Source organism: Dendrobates tinctorius, unplaced genomic scaffold (genome assembly GCF_039654945.1).
Source record: "Dendrobates tinctorius isolate UK_male_01 unplaced genomic scaffold, ASM3965494v1 ptg000237l, whole genome shotgun sequence".
In the NCBI taxonomy this organism is placed as follows: domain Eukaryota; kingdom Metazoa; phylum Chordata; class Amphibia; order Anura; family Dendrobatidae; genus Dendrobates; species Dendrobates tinctorius.
The window spans coordinates 1,563,238-1,585,272 of record NW_027361904.1 but is presented as its reverse complement, the minus strand read 5'-3'; the positions used below and the strand labels follow the sequence as shown (position 1 = coordinate 1,585,272).

Here is a 22,035-nt window from a genome sequence, read left to right as displayed (position 1 = left end):
AGGGCAGCGATCTTGTCACAAAAATAAAAAAAAGTAAAGAAAAAAAAAAGCATCATCTAGATAAGTCCCTTGGGGGGGTCTAATTTCCAAAATGGGGTCACTTGTGGGGGGTTTCCACTGTTTAGGTACATCAGGGGCTCTCCAAATGCGACACGGCATTCGATCTCAATTCCAGGCAATTCTGCATTGAAAAAGTCAAACGGCGCTCCTTCCGTTCTGAGCTCTGCCGTGTGCTCAAACAGTGGTTTAGCCCCACATACGGGGTATTGGCGTATTCGGGAGAAATTGCACAAAAAATTTTGTGGTTCATTTTCTCTTTTTACACTTGTGAAAATAAAAAAAAAATGGTTTTGAAGTAAAATGTTTGTGAAAAAAAGTTAAATGTTTATTTTTTCCTTCCATATTCCATTCATTCATGTGAAGCACCTGAAGGGTTAATAAACTTCTTGAATGTGGTTTTGAGTACATTGAGAGGTGCAGTTTTTAGAATGGTGTCACTTTTGGGTATTTTCTGTCATATTGACCCCCCAAACTCACTTCAAATGTGAGGTGGTCCCTAAAAAAAATGGTGTTGCAAATTTTGTTGTAAAAATGAGAAATCGCTGGTCAACTTTTAACCCTTATAACTTCCTAAAAAAAAATAATTATGTTTCCAAAATTGTGCAGATGTAAAGTAGACATGTGGTAAATGTTATTTATTAACTATTTTGTGCGATATCACTCTCTGATTTAAGGGCATAAAAATTAAAAGTTTGAAAATTACAAAATTTTCTAAATTTTCGCCAAATTTTGATTTTTTTAACAAATAAGCGCAGATCATATCTAAAAATTTTTACCACCATCATGAAGTACAATATGTCATGAGAAAACAATGTCAGAATCAGTAGGATCCGTTGAAGCGTTCTAGAGTTATGACCTCATAAAGTGACACTGGTCAGAATTGAAAAAATTGGCCTGGTCACGAAGGCAAAAACAGGCTCGGGTGCGAAGGGGTTAAAGCCCACTGAGACGAATGGATAACTAACAGTGATTCACTATATGATAAGTGACCCAACGTTTAAGACAGTCAAAAATTTACATGCATCGATTATGGTGTACAAATAATTGCTGATTCATTGTTTACAGGATTTCTTCCGGTAACGACCTCCATCTCCATTGCCTAATCAATGAGCGAGAAATTATTATTTATTACATTACACAATTATCGTGAACGATAAACCTTAAAGGGGTTTTCCCACAAGCAAAGTTCATTTTAATCAATAGATCTTGGAATAAAAATAATGTCCACAATTGAATGTGTTACATATAATGTTCCTGTGCTGAGATAATCTTATAAATGTGCCCCTGCTGTGTACTGTGTAATGGTCGTGTCTGACCGTATAGGAACATGGTCTGATCATACCACAGCTCCTGGGCAGGGGAGGAAACAATATAGAGTATACAGACAGGACAGCATGGGATCCCATGCTGTCTTTTCTACAGGGTGGGCCATGTATATGGATCCACCTAAATAAAATGGGAATGGTTAGTGATATCAACTTACTGTTTGTGACACATTAGTATATGGGAGGGGGGAAAATTTTTCAAGATGGGTGGTGACCATGGTGGCCATTTTTAAGTCAGTTATTTTGGATCCAACTTTATTTTTTCCAATGGGAAGAGGGTCATGTGACACATCAAACTTATTCAGAATGTCACAAGAAAAACAATGGTGTGCTTGGTTTTAACATAACTTTATTCTTTCATAAGTTATTTACAAGTTTATGACCACTTATAAAATGCGTTCAAAGTGCTGTCCATTGTGTTGGATTGTCAATGCAACCCTCTTCTCCCACTCTTGACACACTGATAGCAACACCGCAGAAGAAATGCTAGCACAGGCTTCCGGTATCCGCTGTTTCAGATGCTGCACATCTCGTATCTTCACAGCATAGACAATTGCCTTCAGATGACCCCAAAGATAAAAGTCTAAGGGGGTCAGATCGGGAGATCTTGATGGCCATTTAATTGGCCCACGACGACCAATCCACTTTATTACCAACCATTCCCATTTTATTTAGGGGTATCTGTATAAATGGCCCACCCTGTATATACTCTGTATGCTCTATCGAGTAAAACATAAAAATGGCTTCAACCCTGTGTGAGTTCTTTGATGTTCAATAAGACTTGATTTTCCACATTCTAAACATGAAGCTGGCTTCCCTCTGTGTGAATTAGTTCATGACTAACAAGATCTGACTTATGGATAAAGCATTGTCCGCATGTTGAGCATGAAAATGGCTTCTCCCCTGTGTGAATTCTCAGATGATTAACAAGATCTGACTTATGGATAAAGCATTGTCCGCATGTTGAACATGAAAATGGCTTCTCCCCTGTGTGAATTCTTTGATGTCTAATAAGAACATTTTTCTGATTAAAACATTTTCCACACTGCAAACATGGAAATGGTTTGTCCCCTGTGTGAATTCTTTGATGTCTAATCAGATGTGATTTAATGGCAAAAAATTTCCCACATTCTGAACATGAAAATGGCTTCTCCCCTGTGTGAATTATTTGATGTGTTATAAGAACATGTTTCTGATTAAAACATTTCCCACATTCTGAACATGAAAATGGCTTCTCCCCTGTGTGAATTCTCTGATGATTAACAAGATCTGATTTCACAGTAAAACATTTCTCACATTCTGAACATGAGTATGGCTTCTCCCCTGTGTGAGTTTTCTGATGTTTAACAAGCTGTGATTGTGCGGTATAACATTTCCCACATTCTGAACACAAAAATGGTTTTTCCCCTGTGTGCCATCTCTGATGTTTAATCAGATCTGATTTAAAGGTAAAACACTTCCCACATTCTGAACATGAAAATGGCTTCTCCCCCGTGTGGCTTTTTTGATGTCTAATCAGATATGGTTTCACAGTAAAACATTTTCCACATTCTGAACATGAAAATGGCTTCTCCCCTGTGTGAAGTCTTTGATGTCCAATAAGACAATGTTTCCGATCAAAACATTTCCCACATTCTGAGCATGAATATGGCTTTTCCTCGTTGTGGATTCTTTGATGTCTATTGAAAACTGATTTTACAGTAAAACCTTTTCCACATTCTGAACATGAATACGGCTTCTCTCCTGTATGAATTCTTTGATGTCCAATAAGTATATGCTTCTGGTTGCAGCAGATCCCACATTCTGAACAGGTAAAAGGTTTCTTCCCTGTGTGTTTTTTGTGATGTCTAACCAAATCTGATTTTGTGGGAAAACATATGCCACATTCTGAACATAAATATGGCTTTTCCCCTATGGGAACTTTTTGACGTTCAACATCCAATCTGTAAAGCTTTTGTTTTAAAGTCTTTGCTGAATCAGGAGATGGGATCTGTTTAAACGGATCAGATGATACATTTTGGATATGAGGGGTGGAGGGTAAATCTTCAATATTGGCCTTCTCCTCGCATAAATTATGAATAATATTAGAATCATACGCATTAAAATGTGAAGATTTTGGATGTCTCTCTGACCTTCCGGTACAGTCATCTGAAAAGAATAAAAGTGATTATATTATTTTTTAGTAATACAACCTCAACAATTGTACTGACATTTTATGACATAACAATTGAGAAGTATATGGCAAAATTGACTAAGAGCCCCCCCCTTATAGCTGATGATATGGGGAGGACGATGGAACCATATAACTCCCCACTTCTATTTTCCTTCATGGTTAAAGGTTCTCCTTAGCCTCACTCTCTTTAATTATTATTGCTTCCATTCTTTCAGTCTTAACCCCTTAATATCCCCCCTTCAAGAATTTATTCATTGTGTCCCTCTTTTTAATTGATGGTACAGTTGTGCTCAAAAGTTTATATACCCCGGCAGAATTTTTGCTTTCTTGGCCTTTTTTCAGAGAATATGAATGGTAACACCAAAACTTTTTCTCCACTCATGGTTAGTGGTTGGGTGAAGCCATTTATTGTCAAACTACGTTGTTTTCTCTTTTTAAATCATTATGACACAAAAAACCCAAATAACCCTGATCAAAAGTTTACATACCCTGGTGATTTTGGCCTGATAACATGCACAGAAGTTGACACAAATGGGTTTGAGTAGCTACTAAAAGGTAACATTATTACACCTGTGACAAATGCCAGGAAAATTGTTCAGGCTTCAAAGAAACACCCACAGATAATAGCTGAAATACTGAACTCTCTGAAAACTATCAGGCAGCATAGTTTAGTTGAGTCGCCAGAAGAATGCCATTACTGCGCAAATGTCACAAAGTATCTCGCCTACAATACACAAAAAACAGAACAGAGACAAGCCTCAAAACTTATGGAACCTGAAACGTTACATTTGGAGAGAGGTCAACAAGGCCTATGATGAAAGGAACACCAATCCTATTGTGAAGCACGGAGGTGGATCTCTGATGTTTTGGGGATGTGTGAGCTACAAAGGCACAGGAAACTTGGTCAAAGTTGAAGTAAAGATGAATGAGATGTTATCAGCAAATACTGGAGGCAAATTTGCAATTATTTGCCCGAAAGCTGGGCATGGGACGTACTTGACGTTCCAACATGACAACGATCCAAAACACAAGGCCAAGTCGACCTGTCATTGGCTACAGAAGAACAAAGTGAAGGTTCTGTTGTGGACATCTTTGTCTCCTGACCTCAATATCATTGAGCCACTCTGGGGAGACCTCAATCGCACAGTTCATGCTAGACAGGCCAAGAATTTACAGGAACTGGAGGCTTTTTGCCAAGAAGAATGGGCAGCTTTACCATCTGAGAAAATAAAGAACCACATCTACAACTACCACAAACGACTTCAAGCTGTCATTGATGTTAGAGGGGGCAATACACTGTATTAAGAAATGGGGTATGTGAACTCTTGATCGGGGTCCTTTGGCTTTCTTCTGGCGACTCTACCATGCAGCCTATTTTTCTTCAAGTGCCTCTTTATTGTGCATCTTGAAACAGCCACACCGCTAGTCTTCAGAGAGTCCAGTATTTCAGCTGATGTTATTTGTGGGTTTTTCTTTGCATCCTGAACAATTTTCCTGCCATTTTACACAAACTCATTTGTGTCAACTTCTGTGCATGTTATCAGACCAAAATCACCAGGGTATGTAAACTTTTGATCAGGGCCATTTGGATGTTTTGGGTTGTCATTATGATTTAAAAAGAGAAAACACAGGCGTTTGACAATAAATGGTTTCACCCAACCACTAACCATGAGTGGAGAAAATGTTTTAGTGTTATCATTCATATTCTCTGAATAAAGGCCAAGAAAGAAAAAATTCTGCTGCAGTATGTAAACTTTTGAGTACAACTGTATATTCTGCACCCCTTCTAGAGTGTGCTTGTGGTACACCCCTTTCTAGAATCTTCAGGCGGATCTGGAGAGATGTGACGGGATTGGTGGAGAGCACTTTGAGCGGGAAGTCTGGAGTGTTTATAAAGCTCATCTCACGGTCCAGGCAGCTGTTCCTCTTGTGAAGGAGCTGACGCCATATTACTATATTGCTCACATTTTTTTTTCTAAATGTTAACTTATTTTATACATTGTGAATGTAGCAGATGAAAAGAAATAAGATGGAATATTTAGTTTTTCATTTAGTTTCCCTATAATTTGTCACGCAGAGATATTCTGCTAAGAAAGAAAAAACCGCACTTTTACTTTCTGAAATATTCAGATTTATTACATTTTTTTTAACTGACCGACAGCACTGGAGATGTGTAACAATAAAATGAATCCTCAAATATACAAACTGCCTATTAATTCTGCACACAGTGTACAGGGCTGACCCCTATTTTTCAGGCCTTCTGCCCTTCGGGCCCTGGCAGCTGGATATCAGCTTCTGCGCCAGTTCCTGACTGATGACTGCCCATTCTTTCCTAATCAGTACTCGGAGTTTATCCCCAATCGCTAATTCCTTCGCTGGTCACTAATTCCTGACAAGCAGTAATATCTAATTTATAGCGCTTCAGGAAGGTGTGAGGAGACAACCAGGTAGCGGCTCTGCAAATCTGCTCTATCGATGCTGAAGACCTCTCAGTCCAGGATCCTGAAACTGCTCGTGTCCTGCACTTTAAGGCCTTCTGGAAGAGATTCGCCCATAATTTTGTGAAATTCACGAATAGCAGTAAAGCCATCAGCAGTGGTGGAGGCAGCGGCTTTTTGTCCTTTATCTGAACTTTGAATTTAAAAGTAAATTGTTAGATTTTCTCCAAAATTTTGAAAACGATCAGTAGGTCAAGATAGATCTTCTGACATCAAGAGTGTAGAATTCCTTGTCTTTATTAGTTTTGGGAATGTAACAAAAAGTTGGTAAGACAATGTCTTGAGACAGGTGGAAATCAATCACCTCTTTAGGTGGAAAGGACGGATGTTTTTCTTTTATTTGGACGAGCCCTTCTCCCATTTGGCCCAGGCATTTTAGATAGCAGGACACTGCAAGAGGGGTTCAGACTAGTTTCATTTTCAGATGACAGAGCACATGTGGAAGATGAGGTTTTCTAGTTCCATTCACTTGGTGTTGCTGCTGTGTGGTGGTCATTATTGCCGATGTGCTGTGGGTTGGTGTAGCATGGAGTCATGGGAGCTCAGTTTTGTTGCATGGGTGCTGTGGGGCACCAGGCCACCCGTCCTGCTGGTGTACTGCCGCTATGGTGGTGATTGGCACACTGGGCCACGCATCCAAGGTCATGGACTCACTAGGATGTGAGCAGAATATTAAACAAACAACCTCATGTTCAGTTTTGTAAACCTGATGGACGCCTCCTGTAGAGGCTCAATGGGCAGTTCAGTTAACCCTATAAAAACCAAATTAAGTACCAGGTGGTGAATAGTTCCTAAACCTTGGTCTAAGTTTGAAACTGATTTAAAAAAATGATGTATCCAGCATTGAATAGCCAGTTGAATGTCAAAGACAGAACTCAGTGACGCAACTTGAACTTTAAAGGAACTTGATGAAAGACCCTTTTGAAAACTTTCCTGCAGGAAATCCAGGTTTTGGGGTATGCTTGGATACAGAGGCTTGGGTTGAGCTACCCCACACCATGTGAAAAACTTTTTCCAGACTTTCTGGTAAGTTGATTGAAAACAAGACTTCCCCAAAGTGGAAATGACCCTGTATACGCCTTTGTTAACGATAATGGACTTTTCAGTAACCAGGTAGTCAGAAGGAAATTGTTCTGTTTCTGATGGAGCACCAGGATTTGAAAAGAAGAGTTTTTATCTGCAGAAAAAAAAGTCCATCTACTACCAACCTCCTCAGATGAGAGAACTAACTTTTTTGGCCAGTATGGGGCTACAACAATGACATTGCATTTCATTCTGGTTATCTTCTGCAGGACTTTCGATACAAATGAAACTGGAGTGAAGGCACAATCAAGGTGGAACGTCCAATTTTGCGCTAAAGCATCCACTGCCACTGGGTTGTCCGCAAGATTGGGGAAATCCTTTTTTTACTTAACGCAAAAAGGTCTATTTCTGGAAGACCACATTTAGACACCTGTTTGAAAAATAGTTGTGGACTCAGAGACCATTCGTCAGCATGAAGCGACTGAAAAATTCTACTATCAAGTTCTCTTTGCCTTTCAAGTGAATGTTAACAATAAGATGTTGCTGGAAAGCTTATGAAGCATTTTGTGCCAAATGCCCCCTTAATATTTTAGGAAGGATACTATTGTAGAGTTGTTGAAGTACAGTTTTAGACATCTTAGGGCTTCTAACAAAGCTCTTAGTTCTTTGTAGTTTGAGGAATGAGCTCTTAGAGCATTTATTAGGAATGTTGCTCCTCTTTCTAGGTTTTTCATAGATAACCACCAGTTCATTGATTTTTTTACAGGATAAGGAAGATTCATTTCTTGTTTAGCGATAGCTGAGACCACTGCAGGTTGAGAGGATCTGCGTTTGTGGTGGGCAAGAATCAAACTGAGCGCAGGCCAGTGAAGGAATGCAGGATGACATCAGGCCTAGGATGGACATAGTTTCTCTTATAGAACAGCGAGTTTTCTTTCGGAAGGACAGGAGCTTTTGGTGAATGGACATCTTTTTCTCTTGCAGGAAATGAGGAATGTTTGTGTGTAGAAAAACCCTAAGAAACTCTTTCTTGTAGGAACGAGATGAGGCTGCTTTTACACTTGCGGTATTTTTGCGGGCCGTTTTTGCAGCCCCAATAGATTTCTATGGGACCGTAAAAATTCCATAGTGCGCCGTGTGCCCGTGATAAAAGATCGAGCTTGCTCGATCTTTTTCACGGCGTACAGACACGGCCCCCACTGTATATCAGAAGTTTGTTTTTGAGGCGCGCCGTCACTTCCGGTTTTGCGGAACGCCGCTTTTTTTCCAATACTATTTCCATAGTATTGGGAAAAAAAGGCCATCTGCAAACTTTTTTGTGGCTTTTTATTGCGGTACACCACAAAAAACGCGGCAATACGGCCCGCAAAAACAGGCTGCAATAACGGACCGCAAAAAAAGCGGTAAGTGTAAAACCAGCCTAAGTCTGATTTTTCAAAATTCTAGTGATTGGGATTGAGACTAAAATCCTGACCTCTACCACAACCTTTGGGGTAGTTCTAGTGATCAGATTTCCCTTTACCATGGTAGTTACAATTTCTATTTCCAGAGGGACGAAACCTTCTCTTTGGTTTGACTGATTTGACTTCAGGAAACCTTTTTTTTCTGATCCTCTGCTTTCTCCAGTATCGGATCAAGCACTGGGCCATAGACAGATTTTCCTTTAAAGGGAATGTTGCAGAGTTTAAATTTGGAAAGCGTATCCCTTTGCCAGTTTTTTAACCACCGCAATCTTCATTTTGGGACAAGTGGACAATCTCATGTGCAGTGTCATGGTGGCGAATATAAAGCAGTGATGATGGGAGAAATTGCTCTCGAAGGAGGTTTAGATCTCATTCTTTAGTCATGGCTGTGTTCTCAGGTATAATTGTGGGCAAGCCCCTCCATGTATGAGAAGCTCCCACACATGAATGGTCTCGGGAAGCTTTACTGTTGGCAGACACAGAACTCATCGTAGCATCACTTTTTCAAACCACAATTCACAAGCAAAGTCTGATTCTCATTATTGATATACAGTAAATTGATAATTTTGTTTGTCATTTTCAAGATATTTCAGTGACTATTTTGGATTTCTGCTTACTTTACCTGAAGGTAATAACAAATTTGATCACGTGTGTGTATATATGCATAATAGATATTTATTTAATATATGTACACATGTACAGGTGCGAGACTCCAGAAAAAGTGGTGGATAATGAAAGTTCTAAAATCCTGTGGGACTTCAAGATCCAGATGGATAAACAGGTGTTGGCTAACCAATCGGACATTGTGATAATACACAAGGATCAGAAGACAGCAATGATGTGGCAGTACCAAGTGACAGCAACATCAGAAAGAAGGAATATGAGAAGCTGGAGAAATACCAGGGCTTTAAAAGGAGAACTGGAGAAGATGTGGAAGGTGAAGGCAACAGTGATTCCAGTGGTGATAGAAGCACTTGGAGCAGTGACCCCCTAAGATGGAAGAATGGCTACAACAGATCCCAGGAGCAACATCTGAGCTCTCTATCCAGAAAAGCGCAATGATGGGAAAAACTAAGATCCTGCACAGAACCCTCAAACTCCCAGGCCTCTGGTAGAGGACTAGACAATGAGAAAGGACAAAGACCACCCCCATCGGGGGGTGAGAAGGAAGGTTTTTTTTATACATATATAAACATACAGTTGTGCTCAAAAGATTACATAGCCAGCAGAATTTTTGCTTTCTTGGACATTTTTCAGAGAATATGACTGATAATACCAAAACTTTTTCTCCGCTCATGGTTAGTGGTTGGGTGAAGCCATTTATTGTCAAACTACTGTGTTATCTCTTTTTAAATCATAATGGCAACCCAAAACATCCAAATGACCCTGATCAAAAGTTCACATACCCTGGTGATTTTGGCCTGATAACTGTGACCTGTTTGCTTGTAGACAGTATGTGCATAAAAGCCGAGTGAGTTTCTGGGATCCAGACAGACTCCTGCATCTTTCATCCAGCTACTGACGTTTCTGGATTGTGAGTCATGGGGAAAGCAAAAGAATTGTCAACGGATCTACAGGGAACGTAGTTGAACTGTATAAAACAGGAAAGGGATACCAAAAATATCCAAGGAATTGATAATGCCAGTCAGCAGCGTTCAAACTGATCAACAAATGGAAAATCAGGGGCTCTGTAAAAACAAAACCACGGTCAGGTAGACCAGCAAAAATGTTGTTCACAACTGCCAGGAAAATTGTTCTGGATGCAAAGAAAAACCCACAAAAAACATCAGCTGAAATACTGGACTCTCTGAAAACTAGCTGTGTGGCTGTTTCAAGAAGCACAAAAAGGAGGCACTTGAAGAAAAATGGGCTACATGGTCGAGTCGCCAGAAGAAAGCCAAAACAGCACTGAGACAAGCCTCAAAACTTCTGGAACAAGGTAATTTGGAGTGATGAGACTAAAATTGAACTTTTTGGCCACAACCAGAAACGTTACAAGACCTATGATGAAAGGAACACCAAACCTATTGTAAAGCATGGAGGTGGATTGCTGATGTTTTGGGGATGTGAGAGCTACAAAGGCACAGGAAACTTGGTCAAAGTTGAAGGAAAGATGAATGCAGCACATTATCAGCAAATACTGGAGGACAATTTGCAATCATCAGCCCAGAAGCTGCACATGGGACGAACTTGGACGTTCCAACATGACAACGATCCAAAACACAAGGCCAAGTCGACCTGTCATTGGCTACAGCAGAGCAAAGTGAAGATTCTGGAGTATTGAGGTCAATCTCCTGACCTCAATATCATTGAGCCACTCTGGGGAGATCTCAAGCACGCAGTTCATGCAAGACAGCCCAGGAATTTACAGGAACTGGAGGCTTTTAGCCAAGAAGAATGGGCAGCTTTACCATCTGAGAAAATAAAGAACCTCATTCACAACTACCACAAAAGACTTCAAAGCTGTCAATAATGTTAGAGGTGCAATACTCGGCATTAAGCAACGGGGTATGTGAACTTCTGATCAGGGTCATTTGGATGTTTCGGGTTGTCATTATGATTTAAAAAGTGAAAACACCGTAGTTTGACAATTAATGACTTCACCCAACCACTAACCATGAGTGAAAAAGTTTTGGTGTTATCATTCATATTCTCTAAAAAAAGGCCAAAAAAAAAATAAAAAAAGTGTGTATATATATATATATATATATATATATATATATATATATATATATCCAACAATGTAGACCAGCTCACTCCTGTGAACCACCTGGAACCTCAGCTGACCTGGTTAACTCCGTTGTGCCCGGATCTGGATGTAGGAGTCCATCCATACAAATGTGAACAACGACAAAGCAAAGTCCAGCAATAACGTGAGCAATCCAGGATGCTGTTAAAAAAATTTTTCTTTTTATTCATAAATCCATTAAAATGCAATGGTCCAAGCAGTTCAAAACAGCAATAACGCAGGAAAGTCGTGCAGATAGGACTACGCGTTTCAGCGGTAGAACCCGCCTTCTTCACGGTCCAGATTCTACACGTTATTGCTGGACTTTGCTTTGTCGTTGTTCATATATATATATATATATATATATAGATACACACATACATACACATACATATGTGTGTAAATAATATAGTAGGTGCAAAACCTATTCAGCGGTGTCCAAACAGCCAAATTAACAAAAGGACAAAAAATAGGCAGCACTCAAATTAAATGTGAAAACAGTGGATACTTTACTGATCCTCAGGTGGCAACGTTTCAACGGTGACCCGTCTTTGTTGAAAAAGACAGGTCACCGTTGAAACGTTGCCACCTGAGGATCAGTAAAGTATCCACTGTTTTCACATTTAATTTGAGTGCTGCCTATTTTTTTCCCATATATATATATATATACACACACACACACACACACACACAGTCTCATGGCCAGGAATGATAAGGCCCTGGCGGCAGCGTCGGACTGGCCCACCGGAGAACCGGAGGATTCTCCCGTGGGCCCTGGCATCTGGTGGGCCCTGGCACCTGCAGGCATACAGGGCCAGCAGTTGCCTAGGGCCCCCGCTGCTCCAGGGGCCCCCAGCCAGTGGTGTGTCGCACACCATGCAGCTGCTATGGGGGCCCCTGCCAGCGGAGCAGCAGCGGGTGTCAGGAGGCAGGAGCCCCTGTCCCCGCTACTAAAGAGAAATGAATATTCACTGCGAAGAAGTGAATCTCATTTCACAGTCTCCACCCCCAGAGGCCCCGCCCCCAGCCCAGTAAGCCGCTCTGCAGACTACAGCTGTAAATCAGGGCCGGCGCCGCCCTCAGTCCTCTCTGCTCCTGGCTCACAGCCAGTGCGCGATGACGTCACTACATCGCGCACCCGCTGTGTGTCTGGCAGAGGGGGCAGCTCCTGACACTGAAGCCGGGATCAGCGTGGGAGCGAGGAGGAGAGGTGAGTATTGTGGTTTGTTTTTTTTTTATATCTCTCTCACTCTCTCTATCTGTCTCTCTCTATATATCTCTCTCTCTATCTCTCTTATATCTATCTTTCTATCTCTATCTATTATCTATATCTATCTATTTCTATCTCTATCTCTATCTATCGCTCTATCTTTATATCTATCTATCTATCTCTATATCTATCTCTATATCTATCTATCTATCTCTATATCTATCTATCTTACTCTATCTATCTCTATATCTATTATCTCTATATTTATTATCTATCTAGCTACCATCTATATCTATCTATCTTTATCTATATATATCTCTATCTAATATCTATATCTATCTCTATACCTATCTATCTATCTATCCGTTATCTATCTCTATATCTTTTCTCTGTATCTATCTATCTCTATCTCTATATCTCTCTATAGCTATCTATCTATATATCTATCTATCTCTATATCTATCTCTCCGTATATCTATCTATCGCTCTATCTCTATATCTTTCTATCTCTATATCTATATATCTATCTATCTTTCTCTATCTATTTATCTCTATATCTTTTCTCTGTATCTATCTCTCTCTATCTCTATATATATCTATTATCTCTATATCTATATCTATTTCTCTCTATCTATTTATCTCTATCTCTATATCTATCTCTCTGTATATCTATCTATCTTTCTATCTCTATATCTATCTCTATATCTTTCTATCTTTCTCTATCTATCTATTTATCTCTATCTATTATCTATCTCTATCTATCGCTCTATCTCTATATCTATCTTTCTATCTCTACATCTATCTCTATATCTATCTTTCTATCTATCTCTATATCTATCTATATCTATCTATTATGTCTATCTATCTAGCTATCTCTATTATCTATATCTACCTATCTCTATATCTTACTCTATCTCTATATCTATCTGTTATCTCTATATTTATTATCTATCTTTATCTATCTCTATCTATCTATCTATTTATCGATCTCTGTATCTATCTCTCTCTATATCTCTATCTATCTTTATATCTATATCTATCTATCTCTATATCTATCTCTATATCTCTCTATAGCTATCTATATATTATCTCTATATCTATCTCTATATCTATCTATCTCTATATCTATCTATCTATCTATCTCTATATCCATATCTATCTCTATATCTGTCTATCTATCTATCTCTATATCTATCTTTCTATCTAACACTATATCTCTGTATCTATCTCTATATCTCATTATCTATCTATCTCTATCTCTCTCTCTTTATCTATCTATCTATTGATCTATCCATCTATCTCTATATCTATCTCTATATCTATTATCTCTATTATCTATATCTATCTATCCATCTATCTATCTAGCTATCTCTATCTATCTCTATATCTCTCTCTATATCTGTCTATCTTTCTAACTCTATATCTATCTCTATACATATCTCTAGATCTAGCTATTATCTCTATATCTATCTCTATATCTATCTATATATCTATCTCTATATCTATTATCTCTATATCTATCTATCTCTATATATATCTCTATATCTATTTTTATTTATAGCCATCTATCTATATATATTTATCTCTATATCTATCTATATATGTCTATATTATTATTATTATATCTGTATATCTCTATCTATTATCTATCTCTATCTATTATGTATATCTATCTATATATCTATCTCTATATCTATCTATCCATTATCTATTTTCTATCTCTATATCTATCTACCTATCGATCTATCTATCTATATTTCTTTCTATATCTATCTTTATATCTATCTCTATCTATCTCTATCTATCTCTATCTATCTCTATGAATCTTTCTATCTATATCTATCCATTATCTACTTTCTATCCATTATCTACTATCTATCTCTATATCTATCTATTTCTACATCTATCTTTCTATCTATATCTATCTAACTCTATATCTATACACTATATATAGCATTATACCCTATGAGGGGGCAGTATTATACCCTATGAGGGGGGCAGTATTATACCCTATGAGGGGGGCAGTATTATACCCTATGAGGGGGGCAGTATTATTCCCTATGAGGGGGGCAGTATTATACCCTATGAGAGGGGCAGTATTATTCCCTATGAGGGGGTGCATTATACCCTATGAGGGGGGCAGTATTATTCCCTATGAGGAGGCAGTATTATATTCTATGAGATGGCTGCATTATACTATGTGAAGGGGCTGCTTTATATTCTATGAGGGAGGCTACCCCAACTCCTGCTACATAATTAAGACATGTACAACCTTATATTATACCCGGATATTAGCGTGTTTTACCGCATAATTGGTGGTCTGGTATTTAACTCTATGCAGCTACATAGTGGGCCCCAAGAATGATTTTCTCTGGTGGGCCCAAGGTGTTCCAGTCCGACGCTGCCTGGCGGTGACTTCTGGCGAGGTCTACCGTCTCCTCTGGATGCCTTTATTCACCTTGCTACTAGAATCTGATCTCGGCTTCCTTGAGAAGGCTCTGGAACAGGCTCAAGTGTCTTCTCTTTCAGGGAATCTACCAGGTCTGTTCCAACCTTTCAGTACCCTTTGCTGCCATAAACATAATCTCCCGCTGTAAAGCCGATGGAGGTAGAGCGAGCCAAACTCTCTGTACAAGAGCGACAGCAAAGGTATTGTACATGTACTGTGGTGGCAAAGGCCATTATGTTCTTTAGTGCCAAGTGAAGTCTGCAGAACCTACACTTCTAGGTTTGTTTGGAGAGTTGACCCTAGGTAAGAGATAGCTCTCAAAAACTGGTGACCACAGTTACCCTGGTCTAGCAGAAGTCCATCTCTGTGACTGCCCATCTGGATTCCGGCTCTACGGGCAACTTCATCTATCTGGATCTGGTCTGTCGACTTCAGCTCCCTACACAACAGCTGTATCACTCCCTGTCTATTGCCTCCATTGAAGGGCAATTTCTGGCAGAACCTAATTGTTACATCATGCTGTCACTCACCCTGCAGATTGGAAATATGCTTTCCAAAAAAATTTCAATGTGCTATGTAAGTACCTAAGTCTGTAAACTCAGTTCTTCTAGGTTTTCCATGGTCACGTCGACATTCGCCGGTTGGTCCACTGGCCACGTGCTTCAATGGTAATCATATTGTGCTACCAACTGCCTTGATCATGCTCAAGATTCCTCATTCTGTATCTTCTGGTCTTCCCTCTCCATCCCATGGCCTGGCGTTTCCACTCTCCCTGCCTGAAACTCGTGTCTAGTCTCAATCCTTCTATATGACTAAATTCGGATTAGGAACCACAACACATCCCTTAGTTGGCTAGGGTTGGAGAAGTGGCTCCTGCCCTTCAAAGGGACATTTATCCGAGTAAAACCTTTGTTCCATTGGTTAGGAAGAGGAGAAATCTGTCCAGGGGCCATGAATCCAAGCTGGTCAGCCATGTGGGCATATGCAAGTTCTCAAGGAGCAAGCTTGCTGGATCCCTTCTGCTTCTGTCAGTTCATGCTATCCCTGTGGTTTCCTTGGATGTGAAGGACTTTGGCTCTGAAGAGCACTCTGTGGAGGCTGCCGAAAACATCTGCGTCTCTGCCATTCTTAAGAGTCTCTGTCGGTCTCACCAAGAAAAGGGAAGCGGGTGTAAGGGTGGTATACTGTCACAGTGGTAAATCGCAAGCGTTCCACAACTGTGCTACTGTGCTTGTCGCTCTGCCTGGCCACCTTGCTGAGTCCATGCAGGATTTCCAAACTCTGCTGCATACCCCCAATGTGTCCCCATGGCTATAGGGGGTTTGGATTCCCCAGCAAATCATCATCCAGCAGGTGCTATATTAGGCTGGGTCGCTCTCCACACCTTTGGCTAAACTTAGGTTCCAGGTTGCTGTATGCATCTAGTTCCTGTCAAGGTGTTCTGTTGTTTATACCTACCATTAGTGACCCGACTTATGTTCTCATCGTGTCTGTTCTCTTCTTTACTGACCTCGGCTTTGTTTCCTTATGCTGGCCCAGACACTGCCCTGGAGTGGCACCCGGTGGCTATCCTGGGACCCAAACCTATCCCTCACCATCTGAGACGCTAGTGAAGTATAGGTAGCCACTTAGTCACGACCAACCAGGGTATCTGGCCAGTGGCGCAGTGGGTCCACACCTGCCAGGGTTATAGTTTAGTATAACTGCATTTGAACAGAGCAGCAGAATCATATCTCCAGATCATTTTACATAAACAATGTAATAAGCAAAACTAAAAAAATAATGGTGGAATTGTGATTTTCTTTTATTTTTACCAATTAATTCAAGTAACATCGGGTCTTTACAACTACACAGATACTAAATATACAGCATATAAATTAGTGATGAGATATCATGTTATGTGAGCATGTTCGGGTGTTATCCCAGTATCTCGGGCGTGCTTGTATATTATGTTCGAGTCCCCACAGCTGCATGATTCGTGGCTGTTAGACAGTCTCAACACATCTGGTGATTGCCTGTTTGTTAGGCTATCCCCACATGTGTTACGGCTGTGTAACAGAAATGAATCATGCAGCCCCAGGGACTTGAACATATCCGAATATCTTGGGTGTGCTTGAATAATAACACCCAAGCATGCTCAGATTACTCGACATCCGAGCGCGTTCACTCATCACTAATATCATAAGTTATAGGTTTTACAACTTCTGCACAAAAATTCCACATTTCATGGAAAGAACCCATTCCAGAACCCATGAGAGAGGGAATCCACCCATCAAGGACACGAACCCTGCAGGGTAAAAGGGAAGACCCTCTCCCCCACATCAGCTAGGTTCCAGAGCATAAGAGGACCTCCATTAACAGTTATATACAGCCGTATATACCATCATTGCCATGTGTTACCTTCTACACTACATGAACTGCACACCAAAAATTCAACTAGTGCATAATCATTATCCGTGATGGAAGGGTGCTGTCAGGAGTTCTGGAAAATCCTATTACCGATAAATAATTATGTCTTTTCCTTTCACCCAAAACTAGGTGCTGCTGGAAAACTGATGGAATCAGGCCCCATTCTCCTTTCCTCAACCAAATGCGGCTTAAAAAGTCGCCTTGCCGTTTTGTTTCCCTTTTATGAGTAGTGCTGTTAAGGAATAGAGATGGGCTTCTGAAACGTGAAAGATTTGCTCGATTACCATAATTAGAGGATCGGATCAAGTTCTTCCCTGATGATTGATATATGCTACTGTTACTCTGTTGTCCAATAGGATATGCACATGAAGACACAGTATCAATGAAAGCATCTTCTTCACCGCTTATTTCACCACCAGTACCTCTACGGTTGGCGGACCCTAACTTTTCCTTCCTTGTCCAACCATCCAAGACCAGATGGTCTTCTGAATCTGCCCCCCTGTCCTCTTGGGCTTGCATCTGTGGTTATGACGCTCGGGGCTAGATTTTCCCTCGACAGATTTTCTAAGCTTAACCACCAATGGAGAGACTTGACTGCAGCATGGAAAGAGTGAGCCTTTCTTCTAAACAACCTTTCAGCACATTTTCGTTTGTCAAGCTGTCTCGCTTTTGGTGTGCAACTGAGCCGATAGGACTGGTTGAATACAAAATATAAGAAACCCTTACAATGACATGGCCTTCCTGAGAGTCATGGTAGGATTGTTTATTGCCTTGAGAACCTGGACCGACACCTTTTCTCTCTTTTCCTGCTTTTATTTGCTGAGTCTAAGAGTATTAAAGATCTGGTCTCTCAATAGAGCTAGCCTCGACTTCTTCAAATTCAGAAACCAACATAGATTCGTCAAGGTGGTTCTGACATTTGCTAAATAGGAGCCGTAGGGTTCAATTTTTTTGCCCATTATCAGAAAATTGTCCAACTATGGTATTAGAAGGGTGTTCTGCCATTTCTGCTAAAATCTTTTATCTTCTCCTTTGAGAGGACCTCCTGTATGACAGTTTGGACCAAATAGGAAACCATTTCTTACGGTCTCCAGCCTTGTCTAGGATGCCATCAATCACAGGACCAAACACTCTCCTTCACATGGGATGGAACGTAATTTGGACTTTGAATGGACATCACCCGGTCAGTATTTAAGCCACAGAGCTCTTCAGACTGCGTTGGCGAGAACTGCTGACCAGGCTGCCAATCTCACTGAATCCGCTGATGTATCCGCTAGGAAAGTAGTTGTTCCCTGCATTCATGGAATAGTGGCTAGGATATTTTCTCTTGTCATTTTAAGCCATTGGTGACTATCCAATTTGTACAGCCAGACAATTACAGACTTGGCTGTACTATTCGCTAAGATAGCCGGCTTTTAGAGATCCTGCTGAGGATCAAGAGGACTTTAAAGTATCCCCATGTCATTAAAGGGAAAGGTAATTTTTTTCGGAAACTTGGCCACCAGCACATCTATTTTAGGTGCTTTCTCCCATAGAACTGTCTCATCCTCCTCAAACCAATATTTCCTCTCAGGACTTTTCCAATCTCTTTTAATGAACGCCTTTATCTTCTCATTCACTGAAAAGGTTTGTCTTTTAGTCTGTACATGCCCCTCGAACATTACGTCTTGCACCAACTTTTGCATCTATTATACCAATAGTGGACCTCACCGCCTTAACCAACCAACCAGGATCCTCTACCGGGAAGCACATTGACTCCCTGCATCATCTTCTGAGTCTGAATTGGAATCTGAGGACACAACCCCTACTTCACCCTCGGACGCCTCCGATTCTTGGGACACAGACGATAACATTGTCAACCCTTTCCTCTCCCTAAGTTTGTCACCTTCATGATGGACTAATGATTTTAGGGAACTGTTCATCTCTGCCTTAGAAATTGATCTCAGCTGCCAAGTGAAGTTAGGAGACTCTTCGCATATCGTTTTTTTCAATACAGGCAACGCAGATGTTTTTCTGCCATGAGCCAAATAATCCTTCTCTGCAAAGCACACACTTTTTATGGTTAAGCTTTCCAACACATTTCCTAGGCCTCTCCTAATAAAATAAGCAAACAAGAGAATGACCTATTACAAGGGTGAACTTTCTCAAAGGTCACACACTGAGGTACCAGATACGGGGGGGGGGGGGGGGCGTAATCATACTACCTGAGTGATCTGTCTTGATCCGTTCTATTAGTGCTATGGCTCTGTTGGCTGGTCTTACTTTCACCTCTGGTGTTTCTATCATTACCAGTGATATTGCAGCTGCCATTGTTACACCACCAAACGACCATGGTTGGTATTAAACGCAGCATCTTAGGGGTAAAGACTAAGATCAGAGCTATCTCTACTCCCTATCATTATGGAGTAGCCCGGCCGTCAGTCCCGGTTATTTGGGGGGACGTCTCCGTGTTCTGGAATCTATCACCCCACACTGACATCAGATTAATAAGAGCTGATGGTTTCTGAGGCCCAAATTGGACAAATACTTTTCCTTCATCAAAACCACCATCAGATGATGAAGAAATTGGCCGCTCACATAAGTAAAATTCATCTCCAGCTGTAGATTATCAGCCGTGTTATAAATGACGACCTTTGACCTCACATAACAGGAGCACATCATTATCAATTCAGACTGTGCTGAAACTGAATTTTTATCTAAAGACCCTCACCTGGGCAGTGATCTGTAGGGGTCTCCTCTTTACACCGCTGATCGCCCCTCACATTAGGGGTCTCCTCTTTACACCGCTGATCACCTCTCACATTAGGGGTCTCCTCTTTACACCGCTGATTGCCCCTCACATTAGGGGTCTCCTCTTTACACCGCTGATCGCCCCTCACATTAGGGGTCTCCTCTTTACACCGCTGATCGCTCCTCACATTTCTCTCTGGACCATTAATATTGTTAAGATCTTTATCTGGATCCAAAAGCTGCAAAACAAATATTGTAAAAGTCCCCGATGATCAGAGAAATCCCCGGGAATAATGGCGAGAAGATCCGGACATGTGATGTCTGTGGTCAGCTGTGATCCTGCCGTCTCCACCGCTCTCATTACACAAGTGTGAGGGACGAGGGAGACTCCATTTTGGATTTATGAATTTAGGCCCCATAGACTATCTAGAGATCTCCCTCCACTCCTGAAGGGTGGCCCCCTCACCCTTGAGAAAAGTACACAATTCCCAAAAGAGCAGAACTTTTGCCAAATGGCCAGAGAATTAGAAGCCACGTGTTAATGGAGGCAAGGAGGGGCAGAGCTAGGACCCCCTGCTGTCTTTTGTGCAAGTCTGCATACTTCAAGGGAAATATCTAGACTCTTTACCACTGACATCTAGAGATGAATTATGAAAGTACCTGTGTATATCAGGGCCAAGTCCAATGTACCACCAGAACGCTGGGAGCCCCCTGCACGCACCCCTGCATCTCATATTTCTCTAGCTGTCCCAGATACCGAGCTATCGAGACTGACTCTCCAGAACCACTTAGCTGACCCAAGTTTGGACTCTCTGTATCATAGGTCCAGCCCTAACGAACCCATTGAGACGTCCGTGGTCGCGTTTGGACCTCCCGCTAGGAAGTTAAGACCCATCTTAGTTATTTCGGCTAGGAGGAAAAGGGAGAATTCAGTCCAACCCAGAGAGGTGGTGGCAAATAAGGGAGGGGGCGCGCTAAGGGTTAAAAGCTAGCTACACACTTTTAGCCCTGTCTTTGTTCTGCCACATGGTAATGTGACACATACAGCTAACTGCTGTCCCAAACCCAATTTTTACCTGTACTTCTGGCTGTAATTTCTGTATATATTTGTAGTTTCTAGTGCGTCTTTCAGCAATTAAAATATCAATTAATTTTGGTCTGCTCTTTTATCTCAAAACCCGATTTCCCACGTCCGTGAGTCCTGGCTTGGTTTCTGAGCCAATATAAGCTTGTAAACGGACCAGGCTTATATCTAATGAGGAACTGGTGACAGCACACCGTTCCGGTAGTATTGGGGGATCCTGACAGTGACGGATCGGAGATTTATATATATATTCCTGGCCTGGGACTGGTGATGTATATACCGCCCTCACTGCAGAGTGCCCCGCTAACCAGTACGTGACAGGGCAGTCTCTCCGGCTACTACTTATCCTAGGTTAAGTTCCCTGACAGACCTGAGGGTAAAGGGGGCACCAAAGAGCTGTGACTGTGTAAACTCCATCATACATTGGTGACCGCGGGGATATATCCGTATCCCCCCTCTCTTGTGTGTGTTCCCCTTACAACAAGTATAAAACATATAATACTGGAGGAGAAAACAAGACTGAACACAAGGACGTCACAGCCGTCTACACATCATAGGGAGATCTCCACCTACCTGATGGTCCTGTGGAGGAGGAGCGGGACATCTCTCTGGGGTTGTCCTCTTACTGGAGAGAACTGAGGAGACACAGACAGGACTGACATCATTATTACATACAGAGTATTATCGGCCGTGTGTATTTAGTCCTGTCTATTACCTGGTGATGTGCGGGGCCGGTGCTCCTCCATCATCACTTCCTGGTACCGATCCTTGTGTCCTTCTAGATACTCCCACTCCTCCATGGTGAAATAGACGGTGACGTCCTGACACCTTATAGGAACCTGACACACACAATGATACCGTCATCACCCAGAATCCTCCAGTG

The 22,035-nt window shown here is 41.2% G+C and overlaps 1 protein-coding gene and 1 pseudogene across 1 annotated transcript in view; both read right to left on the bottom strand.

The window, feature by feature from the left end:
* Positions 1-22,035, bottom strand: part of LOC141060494 (uncharacterized) — a 561,818-nt gene that overhangs the window by 528,406 nt on the left and 11,377 nt on the right. The window contains exon 4 of the mRNA XM_073556756.1: positions 21,868-21,991. Coding sequence (XP_073412857.1) covers positions 21,868-21,991 — 124 coding nt within the window. The remainder of the gene's footprint in view (positions 1-21,867; positions 21,992-22,035) is intronic.
* On the bottom strand, positions 1,718-21,991 carry LOC141060486 (uncharacterized; annotated as a pseudogene).